Genomic DNA, 14606 nt, shown 5'->3' with positions numbered 1-14606 from the left:
ATCAAATTAATCATATACATACACGATGTTTAGTGTATTATATATTTGTTTTATCCTATTGAATCAAATTAATTATAAACGATATTTTATTTGTCTGAATTAGGTACCCAGAGGGAGGGAGCATATATCAAATATTATCGTTAACAACATACAATATTTTTACCAAACAATAATATAATAAACCTAAATATTTTGATAGACCTATTATTCACACAATCCTCTTTGTGTCTGACGGAGACAACAAATCCACACCATTATATTTATTAGATTTAAAATAACGTACATATCTTATAATAAATGAGAAATATATAAACGGGGTTACGATTTTGGCATGATGTACATTTATGGCTCGTTGTGTGATTTTCAATTGGGAATGTGTTTTGTTTTTTATCTAAGCTGCACATCTGTATCCTATATCCCATATTACTGGATTACTACCCTCTTCCTAATATACTATGTGTAATTTTGTCGTCTACTACAGATTTGAAGATATTTTCAATGAAGATTAAGAACTATTAATTTTAGTTGCTACACTTTGTGGTTGCGTAATTTTAATTCAATCTGCGTTTATGCTACACTGTCCTTTTATGTCACAATTCAGTATTTGTTAAATATTATATGTCTTGTGTTGTCCTGTTTTGTCTGCACGCTTTGTATATAATATGCTTGTTTGTATGTCGGTTTAAAAGCAGCTCGTTCAAACTAATGTAAATTTGCCGATTTGAAAATAAAACTAATTTGATTTAATTTGACTGAAGTTGATATTTTAGATTGAACTAGTTAAGTCAAAACATATGTATGTATAGTGGATTGGGTAACAAATTATTACAACTTATATTAATTCCTTTCCACTTTTCGGGTGCGAGCCCTGCTTTGTAGCGGCATTAACCTGCTCTTTTTCGAAATCTACAAGGATGTCTATAACGTGCATGCGATATTACACTCTCTTAACTAACATGGGGCAGCCAGGAATCTTTGTGGTTGTAGTCCGATGCATTACACCACGGCTATATAAATAGATTGAACTAGATTAGAGAAATGACAGCTCAGTACAAAGACTGATTACAAATTTTAGTTTTAAATCAATGTCATTTGTAGTTGATACTAAGGAATTAGAGACCTTAGATACAAGTATTTATGTCTCTGATATATAAATCATAAACATAACGTTGATTTTTGTTTTTTTTTTATATAAATATACGGTACTATATATATTGGATTCATACTAGTTAATAGTATATCAGTACTTTGATTTATCAATCAGCTCGAATAGAACCTAAAATATACGTACATTTGTTTTGTCTTCATACCGGCTAGAATATGCATGTACTATTTGCCACTGTACATTATCATCCTGTTTTATTTTTTCTTTACCTGAGGTGTCTGCGTGACACGTATCGATTTTTAAAAGCAGATCCTTGATAGCTTGACTGAGTTATTTTCCATTATTGTCATTAATTAATGAAGCCTATCATGGAAAAATTTGTTTACAAATAATTAACATTACATATCCGGGTTGTTCATCAACATGGAAAAACCAAAACATTGGGAAAAAAACATTCATTTATTGCGATATTACAACAAACATAGTCAATCAATGGTATGTACGTATATTGTTACAGAATTTAATTTAGAGGGGGGTGGGCTATGCACGGGTAATTTGAATATGTTGAATTTCTGTACACTTTATATGCTTAAATTTAGTTTTTAATTGAAAATGCAGTTGTAATTGTTTGAATAAAATTTTGTAGTATTTATGAATCGGAACATCAATGATACTATTAAGATCTATTTTGATAAGATTAAAATATATTTTAGTTCGATTTATTCTTACTATAAAGTGCGTATAGGGTCAGGGTAACATATTTCAAAGGATTTGTTTTTCTACTTTTTGAGTGCCTTGATATCTGCAAAAGAAACTGTTTGAGAACGTTAATAAAAACTCTAACGAAAAATCAAAGCTTTCTTAATAAAATTTAATGTCATTCCCCATGCAAAGGTAAACGAAAATATCAGACAAAATTTATGTAATGGTATACAATTAGAGGATGAATATTTCATTGATTTCCTTGATAATCAAAAATTATTTTATATATTAAACCGTGCTTCCTTTAGACATGTAAGAATTATTGGATTTAAAGGTCATTAAAACTGAGAACAGTGTAACATGGATATTATATTAAATATTGCAATATTACAAATTTATCACTTATGTTTGTGTGTCTATTGGATTAACTTTTGCATATCACTTTAATTTTATTTTGTTGTTTATTATTTGTTTAAATTTGTATTGCCACAAACATTGTTAATGTTTAATCACAATTAATAAAATCATAATTATTATATGTAAAGTTTTTTCTGTACAAACTAAATCAATCGGCGTACATAAAATACATGTCTATCATGCTGCAGGGGTGGATCCAGCCATTTTTAAGGGGGGGGGGGGTCCAACACAGTATAAAAGGGGGTACCATTTTATCGTGTCTATGCTGTTACATGTACATGTTATACCAGCAAATTTGTTGACTATATCCATATCATACAATGTACTTGTAAATAGTGCAATTTACAAAAAATCTCAGCAGAAAAAACGTTATTGCTGCATCAAAGGGAGTAGTTATTTTAAAATAGCAATCTTAAATGATGAAATGTGTCTATCATGTTACTGTGGTTACTGTAGGTTCAGAAAGAGGATAGACATTATCTGACTTAAACGTCTTTAAAAGCATATAATTACATAAGATTTGTAACATGATGAAATGGTTATGTATTTTAACTAATTTAAAGGTAACATTTTTATCTCCTCATTTCAGCATTTACGTTCCTGTTACACCCACCCCCCCCCCCCCCCTAAAAAAATGACAAATAATCTACAACAACATGTATCATTGTTTAGAATAAAAGCATATAAAATTTAAAAAAAAATATGCTTTATTTTAATTTATTTCTTCACATTTTAACCTGCGTTGCCAAATGCGGAAGTATGTCTAATTATAGCTGAGGAACCGTCGCTTTTATGTCCTTTTTTTTTTTTTTTTTTTTTTTATCTTTTTAGTATTTGACAGTCTGCAAATAGTCCAAACATACCTAATGGACCTATGAGCTACGGTTCTGCAGTTGGTCTATTTATGGCTGTCAGTCGTCCGTCCGTTTGAAAGAAAGAAAATTTTTATCAAAATTTGCTTGGCTTGTTTGTAACATAGGATGACATAGGAATGATTTAACATTTGGTATGCAGTTTTATATGTTCAGATGTAGTGAATAGGCATTTTTTATATCTCCCGTAAAACAACTTTCTGCTTTTCGATATTCAACATTCATCGTACAAAGAAATTTTTTGGTCAAAGATTTCTTGGCTTTAATGAAAGGAAATAATTTGATATTTGATCTGCATTTTAATAATGTTGAATTGTAGCTAGTAATCAATCTATACATCTGTCGTGTCATCACTTCCTACTTGCCAAAAGTTTGAAATTTTACAACACTCATTATACAAGGAAAAAAATTCGACAAAGTTTTCTTGACTGTATGCTATTGACGTGAATTATTTTAACATTTATAGTCAATGAATGATAAGTTATGCTCCGATATACATGATACCTCAAGTGATGCAATTGTAATGCTCGTCCTGCACGCAATATTTGCCACTGGACGTTAAGCAACAAACAATCAATCAATTGTAACGCAAGGTCCTGTTTGTTATCTGATTGTTAATGTCGCTTTTACACTAAAATCAATAGTATCAACTGGATTTTGATATATAAGGCTTAGACGCATGATTTTTTTAATTATTGTTATTGGCTTTGAACTAGCTTTCAGTTATCTAGGAGTACTCTTGTATTGTATGTTGTGTCTTTTGTACTCGTGTTATCGTTTTAATGTGCGGGTAATCGTTTAGTTGAGTCCATTAAACTGATGTATATAGTTTGTTTGTTTGTCATACCGTTACACCACTGGTCCAGGTTAGGGGGGGGGGGGGTTTGACACCAGCAAGCATGCTTTACCCGACACGTTCAGAATGAGACTGTCCCAAGTAAGGATCCTGTAATTCACGGGTTGTCATTTGTTGTTGTATATTATATTTGACAGTTAGTTTTCACGCTTGAATCTTGGTTTCATATTTTTATTTCGGGGACTTTTATACATTGCTATATTTATTGTATTAGATGCGCTGAGATCAGACATTTATTGTATATATGTATTTCAGAGAATACTAAATAGGTCACCCTAAGTTAGGTACATTTTTGGGGTTGAAAATACAAGTTAAACTAATTTTTTTGTTACTATTTCCAGATAAATAATTCAGCTACATATATACATAATGAAAGTATATGGTTTATACCTGACAAAACACTTGACTATATTAGTGTGTATAAACAGTGTAAGCCATGCAGTAAATGTTGACGGAGGGAGATTTTCACAAGTTCTTACAGACATAGCTAATAACGCTTTAGGAGTTAATAAAATACAGGTGTGTTGATTAATCTTTTTCATTGTTTACTGGGTGGATTGAGTGAGATGCAGATGTGTGCATGCTATATCCATAGTTTAAATTTAAGAAAGGAAAAGGGAATATGCCGAAGAGACAACAACCCGACCAAAGAGCGTTATGTACAGCCGAATGCCAACAATTGGTCTTCAACGTAGCGAGAAAATCTCGAACCCAGAGACGGGCCTCAGCTGTCCCATAAATAAAAATGGACGTCAAATCAAAATCCAAAACACATCAATCAATCAAAATTATTAAACATACAAAACAACACAAAGGCCAGAGACTTCTGACTTGAGACCTGCGCAAAAATGCGGCGGGGTTAAACATATGTTTTGTAAGATCTATCTATTTACATTTTCCTCATGTTGGTCACTACCATCAAATAAAGTATGCATGCATGTGGTTAAGATTGCATGGGAATATGTAATTGCTAAACCCTTGCAATGATATTATAGTATATTTATTTTTTTTTAATTATAAAAAAGATGTGTGGGATGATTTCAAATGAGACAACTCTCCACAAGAGACCAAAATGATACACAAATTAACAACTGTAGGTCACCATGCGACCTTCAACAATGAAAAAAAAACATACCGCATAGTCAGCTATAAACGGCCCCCGAAATGACACTGTAAAACAATTCAAACGAGAAAACTAAAGGCCTTATTTATGTACAAAAAAAGGACGAAAACCAAAAAGGTAATACATAAACAAACGACAACCACTGAATTACAGGCTCCTGACTTGGGACATGCACATACACAATGTGGTGGGGTTAAACATGTTAGCTCTATCCCAACTCTCACCCTAACCTGGGACAGTGGTACAACAGTACAACATAAGAACGAACTATAAAACTCAGTTAAAAAAGGCTTAACTCATCAAATGGACAAAATTACAAGTGAACATGGCCGAGTACATGTACATCCCAACCACAAAAAGACACTAGGTACAGATCTGAGAGTACTCGCAGTTATCTGACAGCTAGTTCAAAGCACTAACAACTAATAAAAAAAAATCATGCATCTAAGACCAAATTATCAATCCGTACACATCCAACATCCAATGGATTTAGTATAAAGACGTCATAAACAGTCAGAGAAAAACACGACCTTGTGCAATGCCATGATACAGGTATCGACAGATTGTAGATCCATGAATGTATATATATATATATATATAACATACTAGTAATATTTAGTTTGCATTTAATTTACTGATAACAAAATCAATATTTATACCAATTAAAACCATATTCAATGATCTTATTACATTGTTGAAATGGTAACCTTTTAGAATAAGTTTAATTAAAGGAGCGATAAGTTTACCAGGATCATTTCTCAATTTCCGGGCACGGTTAACAACATTTCTGTAAAATTGAGGATGTGATATCCAGTTAGCAATAAGGTACAACCAAACTTCAAAACCTAATCTTTATATCTATGGAAAAATTTAGTGAAGGTTTAAAGTAATTCATAGTAATGATATTCCTGGTTTAAAAAGTTACCAATACATAGATTACGTTCGTTAAAATAAAAAAAAAACACGTCACAACATACTAGTAATATTTAGTTTGCATTTAATTTACTGATAACAAAATCAATATTTATACCAATTAAAACCATATTCAATGATCTTATTACATTGTTGAAATGGTAACCTTTTAGAATAAGTTTAATTAAAGGAGCGATAAGTTTACCAGGATCATTTCTCAATTTCCGGGCACGGTTAACAACATTTCTGTAAAATTGAGGATGTGATATCCAGTTAGCAATAAGGTACAACCAAACTTCAAAACCTAATCTTTATATCTATGGAAAAATTTAGTGAAGGTTTAAAGTAATTCATAGTAATGATATTCCTGGTTTAAAAAGTTACCAATACATAGATTACGTTCGTTAAAATAAAAAAAAAACACGTCACAACAGACACAGGCATGGCGAACAAGCTGTGAAATATAAACACCAAGGGCGTAGTGGAAGCACAAACCGAAAGGCGAGGGAGGGGTCTGGTGGCCACAAAAGGCCCACTGTGGGCCCAGGTCAAAGCCTGGTATGAGGGCCAGGGGAGCGAAGCCCCCCGGACGCTACATACATATAGCTTTTTAAAACAGTAATGACCTTATTAAAACTTGTTTATGTTTGTTGTGGGTTCTTTTTTGGTCAATTATTTATTTAACTTCGAAATGTTCGAATCAAATGAACACTTAACACGGTTTTTTTTATGTTTTTTTGTAAAGTAAAGCAAAGTAGATATAAAAATAAGGAGGTGTGGTATGATTGCATGTAGGCTTGGGGTGACATTTACTTCCACACGGTAACATAGCTTTTTTGCTTGTTGCAAATCTTGATTGTGCACGATCCATATGAAGAGTTTAGAAGTATTAAAAGTACTCTGTAACAAAGTGTTAATTACTCCGACCATATGAGTATATGTTCCGGACCATATGAGTATTTGGACCATACGCGTATGGTCATGACCATATGCGTATACTCATATGGTCCGACCATACGCGTATGGTCCGACCGTACGCGTATGGTCGGACCATATGAGTATTATACTCGTTTGGTTATTAACGGGCCGGACCATACGAGTATTTGGACCATATAGGTATTTTTTTTTTTAAATTACATAATAAACGTATCAATACAAAAACTATCTACAAAAGCAATGATGGTTACATGACAATGTATTAATTTTATAACTCAAAGACTACGTAAAAATTAAATATTGATGCCCTAGTTAATTATCATCGCTAATTACATGTACATTCTTGCATGTAGGCTTAAGCTTGAGGTGACAGTTAATTCCACACGGTATCATAGCTTTTTTGCATTTTCTAGTCCTTGTTGTGCACGATCCTTTTCATTAAAATCTTTTGTTTGCGAATGAAAAGTTAGCCCTTTTGTAGCTGCGTACAGTGATACTTAGGTCTTGGGATATTCCGATATATCAACGATGTTTTAAGAAGCTCTAGATCTCAAATATCGTAACACGACTGCAATACACCATATTCACTAGACAACTTGAATAAAATGTGTTACTTTCAATTGACTTCTTGTGTAACAGTTCATGAAGAAATTTTTGGAAATATTTTTTTAAGTGAACATATTGCCATTCACTCGTTATAAAATAAAATCGGTAATAACCATCGGTAATGACCATCGGCAATGACCATTTGTATAAAATGTGTTTATTTATATAATTTTGACAAGTTAATCTTTTATTATTTGAAACTTCTAATTTGTTTTAGCTAATCTTTTTGATATGCTTATATAAATTAAAAAAAATAACCTATATAATAGCGTCTTTTTAATGAACAGTCATACCATATGAAGAGTTGAGACGTATTTAAAGTAAACTGTAACAGAGTGTTAATAACCCCCACCATACGCGTACGGTCGGACCATACGCGTATGGTCGGACCATATGAGTATATACCCATATGGTCATGACCATACGCGTATGGTCCAAATACTCATATGGTCTGGAACATATATACTAGTGTTGTCGAACGACCAAATACCGAATACCAAAAACGCTAACCGGTTAACCGGACTTTTTTTCAATTTTGATAGATTTGATATAAATTTGTATTGAAATCATTAAATAGTTAGGTTTTATTTTAAAATTGTCGTCGTGGTAATTAATTTGACAAATCACTTGTCCAGTAAATTGATTGCTATTGTTAATCCTAATAACATAAAATTAATTAGAACTTGTCTCTCAGCTCGGGGCATGATCTTAAAGACACATAATTAGTTTACATGTTTTTTTAACAGTAACTCTAAATCAGTAATGCGATTAAATTTTACGACTTACTTCATTATTTCGTTTCTGATCTAATATTCTGTAAACCTACATCTAAATGTGCAAACTCCGTCGTGAAGGGCTTAGTCTTACTTAAAAACGAAATGCTAACTCAAAAATTGTAAAATGAAAACCAATGTGAATGTGCACAATGTATACGTGATAGTACGAGTAACATGCCAACAAAGTAAAGAAACAGGCCGTACAGTGACCTATAATAGTTGTTAATTTCTGTGTCATTTTGATCTCTTGTGGAGAATTGTCTCATTGGCAATCATACCACATCTTCTTTTTTTATAATTAATCATTCAAATTGAAACACTCCACATCATTATCGGTGACAACAAGTGAAAAGGAAAGCATAATCAGTTTCAGACATATTCAATTCTACGAGATCAAGCAGTTTTTTTTTTTTTTATTTTTTCAATCTGAAGCTGGTACACACGCTATAGTTGATACGGTGTAGTTGATTATTAAAAGTCAAACTTCGCCAGGAACCCACACAGACAAGCCTTAAAATGCCAAGGGACACACTTCAATTCTAAAAGCGTAACTTTATGACTTGGATGAAAGGTTTTCAAATTGACACTCATACCACATCGTTTATCTATGTGTAGGGTACTATTGATAAGGGCTTTCAAGCACCAATTCAAACTACCGGTTAACCGGTTAATCGGTCGAACGATTATCCGAGTAACTGGTTACTCAAAAGTGTACGATTTGACAACGCTAGTATATACCCATATGGTCATGACTCATGACCATACGCGTATGGTCCAAATACTCATATGGTCCGGAACAAACGCATAAAGGATGGACAGATTAGAAAGTCTTTCTGTATGCATTGTAGAGCGGACATAAGTTTTCACTCTTCTCATAACGCTAAAACTCCCGTCTGCTGTTGCTGCTGTCACCGACATTGTCACTAGAATCAGTTGACAAATGTAAATGTTTGGATATAGGTCACTGTTTGTCACTGGCAGAGTTTCCGAAAGAGTAGATGGCTTTGGGTCCGCTGCTATATCCCACCTTTTAATCCATCGTTGCACCGTAAGATGGTGCAAAAGGAACATCACTATCTAAAAATGAAAAATTAACAATAGGGAACGAAAAATCGTACCTTTTGTCGTAAATGCTAGTGTGGAGTTTCCCGTTTAAAACCGAAATATCTAAATCTAGGAAAGGACATTTATTATTAGTTTGAAGTTTGGCATCATATTCTTGAGAAATATAATTTTGAATTCATTGATTTGATTACTGTGAGTCAGTGTGCTTTGCATATTAATTTTAGAAATATGTTCAAAAAGAAGGTAGCCCGATCAAGATTTTCTCAGACCCTTAGCATCACAATGACGACTTATAAAAATGACTATTGCATAACCCTGACCGAAAAATAAGCATTATGGCAAGCATTTGCAGCAAACTAGCTATAAACTTCCCGCAACCATTTTACCATGCAAATGAAGGTAAGCTGGTAGCAAACTGAAAAATTGCCGCATTTGTTTCCTGTAAATTTGCGGCTATTGTTTCCGCCAAACTTACGGCAATTGTGTCCGGCAAACTTGCGGCAATTGTTTCCGGCAAATTTGCGGCAAACTTGCAGGAGCTACACATATGCAAAGTGTGTTATCCTGTATCATAGAGGAAAACATCATAGGAGTCCGAACATTTGATAAAACTCATTAACCTCATCTAGGTACATCCTTAAATTGTGTACAGGTTTGGTTTTTTTAAGTTCCATTTTTTGTTATATTTATTCAGGAGCATTATAACAATCTACGTTACACGAACTCTTTATTGGATGGAGAAGGACTGGTAACAGAGGTAATCTTCAGTGTTTAAGAAATCATTCAATAATTAAAGGATGTTCGCTTCTCTTGGTTTTTTTTAATGTTTTTCTAGGTATTCGGATTCCTCTGGTTTTATCCATGTAGTGCAATTAAACAAAAACTTCCCTGCTATTTTTCTTTTCATATCTAAATGACAGATAGTTTTAAAAGACATGTTTGAACATTCCTAAAGTCCTTGTTTTTTTTCATATTTTGTTTTTTAGAAAACGGGTGCCATTGTAATTTTAAGAGAGAATTATTTCTATCAAATGTTCAATGGCTTATATCTCGAAAAAAAACACATGGATCCTTAATTTTGTCTGCTTTTTTTAAGTTTTTTTTTATTTGTATACTATCAACTCATAACACTTTTTTTAAATTCGTGTTCTATTGAAACAGAGTAGCGAATATCCTTAAATACTGTAATTTAAAAACCATCTATTTTTTGTGAGCAATGTATTATATTCAACGAAATTCACGGAAAGAAAACTAACATGGCTATACAATGATATGATCGATGTAAAACTTGGATAATTTCTTATGGAATTACACAAAGAAAATACTAAAATGACTTAAACAGATTTCTGCGACAAGAAAATTATAAAATGAAAAAAAAAAAAAAAAAAATTCTCCAGAAAATATTTTACAAAAATTCATTCTACAACACTTTACATACTTTCAACCACGCTCTAAATGCCCGCGATTTCGCGGGTGTGTTCTAGTATTGTTTATGTCTCAATTTCGGAACCTCTTTCGGTTACCTATAAAGTGTTAAGTGTTTCCGTTTAACCACTTGATTGATAGAGGACTTATATGTCAATTACTGAAAAGTAAAAACACAAAAGTACTGAACTCCGAGGAAAATTCAAACAGAAAGTCCCTTTTCAAAAGGCAAAATCAAAAGCTCAAATAATTCAGACGAATAGATAACAACTGTCATATTCCTGATAAACAGATTTCTGCGAAGGATCGAGAAAGTGTTAAAATATCCTTGAAAATAAGTTGGTTTACAGAATCAAATAAAGGCAACAGTAGTATACCGCTGTTCAAAACTCATAAATCTATGGACAAAAAACAAAATCGGGGTAACAAACTAAAACTGAGGGAAACGCATTAAATATAAGAGGATAACAACAGCACAACATTAAAATGTAACACACACAGCAACGGACTAAGCATTAGACAAAATCCGATGAGAATAACCAATATAACATCAAAACCAAATACACGAATTTGGGATAGAAAAGTACCGTGACACGTCTTATAGTAATGTGAATTCACATTCAAAAATAAGAGAAAACAAACGGCACAACGGAAACACAACGTAAAAATGTTACACACACAGAAACGAACTATGATATAACAATGGCCATTTTCCTGACTTGGTACAGGACAATTTTAAAGAAAAAAATGTTGGGTTGAACCTGGTTTTGTGGCATGCCAAACCTCGCACTTTGATGGCATTGTTAAATATAACATTAAAATGACAACATAATAATACAGGACTACAATACAAATAAATAGCAGAACGTATTTGGCAAAGAAACACATGAATGATAGATAACAAAAGGCAATATTCATTACGTCAAAAACGCGCCTCGTCCAAACAAGACTTACCAGTGACGCCCAGATATAAAAGTTCGAAAGTAAAACAAGGGGTATTTTTTTAATCGCTACACATACACAAACACAAACATACACACAAATGTATAGTGTTAAACATCAGGTTTGAATTAAAGGCTTACCATTTTATAACATTTTGTTATTTTTGTAGTAAAATCTTTAAAACTCTCTTCAACAAAAAATTTGCTTTCTTAATAAGAAACCATACTATCCTTATACTTCATTATAATGGTACAAATGTAATGAAAAGTGTAACTAAGTAGTTTATATCTTACAGATCTCGGCTTCCTTAAGTACCAAGTTTGATGGACCGATTCAAGCTTTGATGAGAATTAAACAAGCTGTTGAAGAGGACATAGACAGTTTTCCAAGCTATACATCAATGCCTCAATGCTGTCATGCAACGGGACTTACTAACAGTAGTCAATTTAGAACAAAGGTTTGTGTGATAAAAATGTAATATTTACAGAGATATTCAACGATCTTAAATCATTGTCAATTCCATACGATGGGAATTTCAGCAAATAAGAACTTGGTACTTACAGACTTTTTTTTTTTGGGGGGGGGGGGGGTTGGATTGGCCCTTTATTTTCGCATGAATTTAGGTTAACACTATTCTGGACTCTGGAATTAATGATAATTTTCAAGGGATCAGGAAAAGTAAGTCAAGTATTTATTTTTTTTATTTTTTGGGTAGGATTAAGGATGAAACCACCACCTAATACCCCTCTTTGAAGCTTAAGGTGGTACCTAACACTACAGGGAGATAACTATGTAAAGTTAGCTAAACGTTTTAATTACGTTGTGTTGGAGATGAATATTAAAGGGAAATTCCGCGATTTTTTACTTATCATCTAATTATGTTCATCTTAACATAAAAAACACATTTGCAAAGTTTTAAATTTATATTCCTTCTAATAACGGAGAAAATCAAGTATTTGTAACTTTTTTGGTTGAATTCTCGAGTGGGTCGTGACGTATTAGCCCGATTTATTGAATTCTGGGAAAAAATAAAATCTGTTTAACTCTTATAGCTTATCGACAATATACGTAATTAAAAGCGCACAGCTGACGAATGGTCGTAGTTATTAACCACAATATAAGAATGAACGAAAATGAATATGCATATACCGTTTTGTATTGATTGAATTAAACTCCTATAAAATTATCTCTAGTAAATGATTTTGAATAAATTTAATTAATTATTGTTGAGATTTTTTTCATAAAATATTTATTGAACATTTTTACTGATATTGAACTGAAAATATTTCAGTTCTATTTACCGTTATTGTTTTGATAATCATTTCAATGCAACTAATGTGTGAGCAGAGTGTGTATATTATTTTGTAAAGGTCACTGTATATTTCTCGGCTTGAGGTCAATTCGTTTACCTTGTATCTATTTAGCCGCAGGTGTGAGTTCAAGCGTACACAGGTATAAATGTTGTTATTTGGAAAGGATAAACAGAAAGGATTAGAAAGAGTATGCTGTCACGATGTTAATACACTAAGATTTAATACACGATGAGAATAAAGATACAATAATTAAATTGTGTAAATTAATTGAAAATAAAATTCAAATTCGTAATTCCGAAAGTGTATAAAAATAAAAGGAAACAATTTTTGATTACTTTCTTAGCGGCAATTGGCGTAAAGACTCAAATATGAAGCAAACAATAGTAGTTTTAATCTTTAATAAAAACTAAATGCAATATTACCCAATTTGATATACCATTGTACATCTGTTTGATATCATTGACTTTACCGGAATTTCTTAACTTGTATTCAAATCTGGCTGTGTTTAAATGCTAATAAAACTATTGCAATTTTAAAGTTTTTAATTGACAAAAAAATACAACATACAACATGCATGATTTTTTTTAGTTTCTTTTTAACATTTTATTCTTACATAATTAAATTCATTTGACAATCATTTACACGAACTTTTTGTGAAAAGAATACCAATTATCTAAGCTAAGACATTATTTCTTTTGAGGATTTTTGAGGTTTTTTTTTTTAAAATTCTATGATAATATTTGTGCAATGTTGAACATGATAGCCGTCATTAATCCAAATAAGTAATACAGTAGTTGTAATAAAAGTTATATTTTAGTCATGCATAACTGATATTGACGAATTTAGAATAGTTCGTCCATACATCGTTGTTCTTGAAACAATCATTATTAGTATACATGTAAGTTTCCTGACGTATAAGAGCCATTGAGGATGAGCTCCAGAGAAAGCAGACTAGTAGCGTTTCGTTCGTTTGTTTGTTGGGAAAGGAGAGGAAATGCAACCGCTTGTACAGATAAACGACAGAATTACAATACAAGCATTTATAGTCAACACAATCAGAAAGAGTTCCCATCGTTAGACGTGGAATATGAAGGCTTCCAAGAATGAACAAGTGACATGTCTAACTCTGAACAGTTAGAAAACGGACTATCGACATCGACCGCTTGTTCTTGATATTTGAAACTGTATGCATATATATACGTATATGTTTATGATATAGTGATGAGTTCTTGCGTCTGACAAAAACTAAATCCCTTCATGGTTATATCTTGCCATACGTTTATATTGGTTTGTAAGGTGATTACTCAAAATCGTTATTTGAAAATCCTGTTTGTGAGATGTAGATTCATTTCAATACAGAAATTTCGTCTCAGATATATTTCACAAGTGTATAACACGGAGAAGCTCTGAAGGTCCATTACTCCCATTTTGTTTGGGTGTGAACCATCGATGTTTACAGCAATATCAAAGAATAAGATGATGATGGTAGAAAGAACTATGGGCGTCATGTGGCAAATATTACATGCATATCGGACAATGAGTTGTCAATCTGTATG

At 32.3% G+C, this 14606-nt stretch overlaps 1 protein-coding gene across 2 annotated transcripts in view; it reads left to right on the top strand.

The window, feature by feature from the left end:
* Positions 1–1415: 1415 nt before the first annotated feature.
* LOC139497177 (VWFA and cache domain-containing protein 1-like) overlaps positions 1416–14606 on the top strand; it is a 53894-nt gene continuing 40703 nt past the window's right edge. The window contains exons 1-4 of one of the 2 annotated variants that reach the window (XM_071285268.1): positions 1416–1600; positions 4294–4471; positions 10065–10127; positions 12033–12194. In XM_071285268.1, the coding sequence (XP_071141369.1) occupies positions 4322–4471; positions 10065–10127; positions 12033–12194 (375 nt within the window). In that variant the 5' untranslated portion in view covers positions 1416–1600; positions 4294–4321. The remainder of the gene's footprint in view (positions 1601–4293; positions 4472–10064; positions 10128–12032; positions 12195–14606) is intronic. The other variant, XM_071285269.1, reaches the window with a different exon arrangement.

This window comes from Mytilus edulis, chromosome 12 (genome assembly GCF_963676685.1).
Source record: "Mytilus edulis chromosome 12, xbMytEdul2.2, whole genome shotgun sequence".
Lineage (NCBI taxonomy): Eukaryota > Metazoa > Mollusca > Bivalvia > Mytilida > Mytilidae > Mytilus > Mytilus edulis.
Note: the sequence above shows the minus strand (reverse complement) of the source record. Positions and strands in the feature narration are given on the sequence as shown.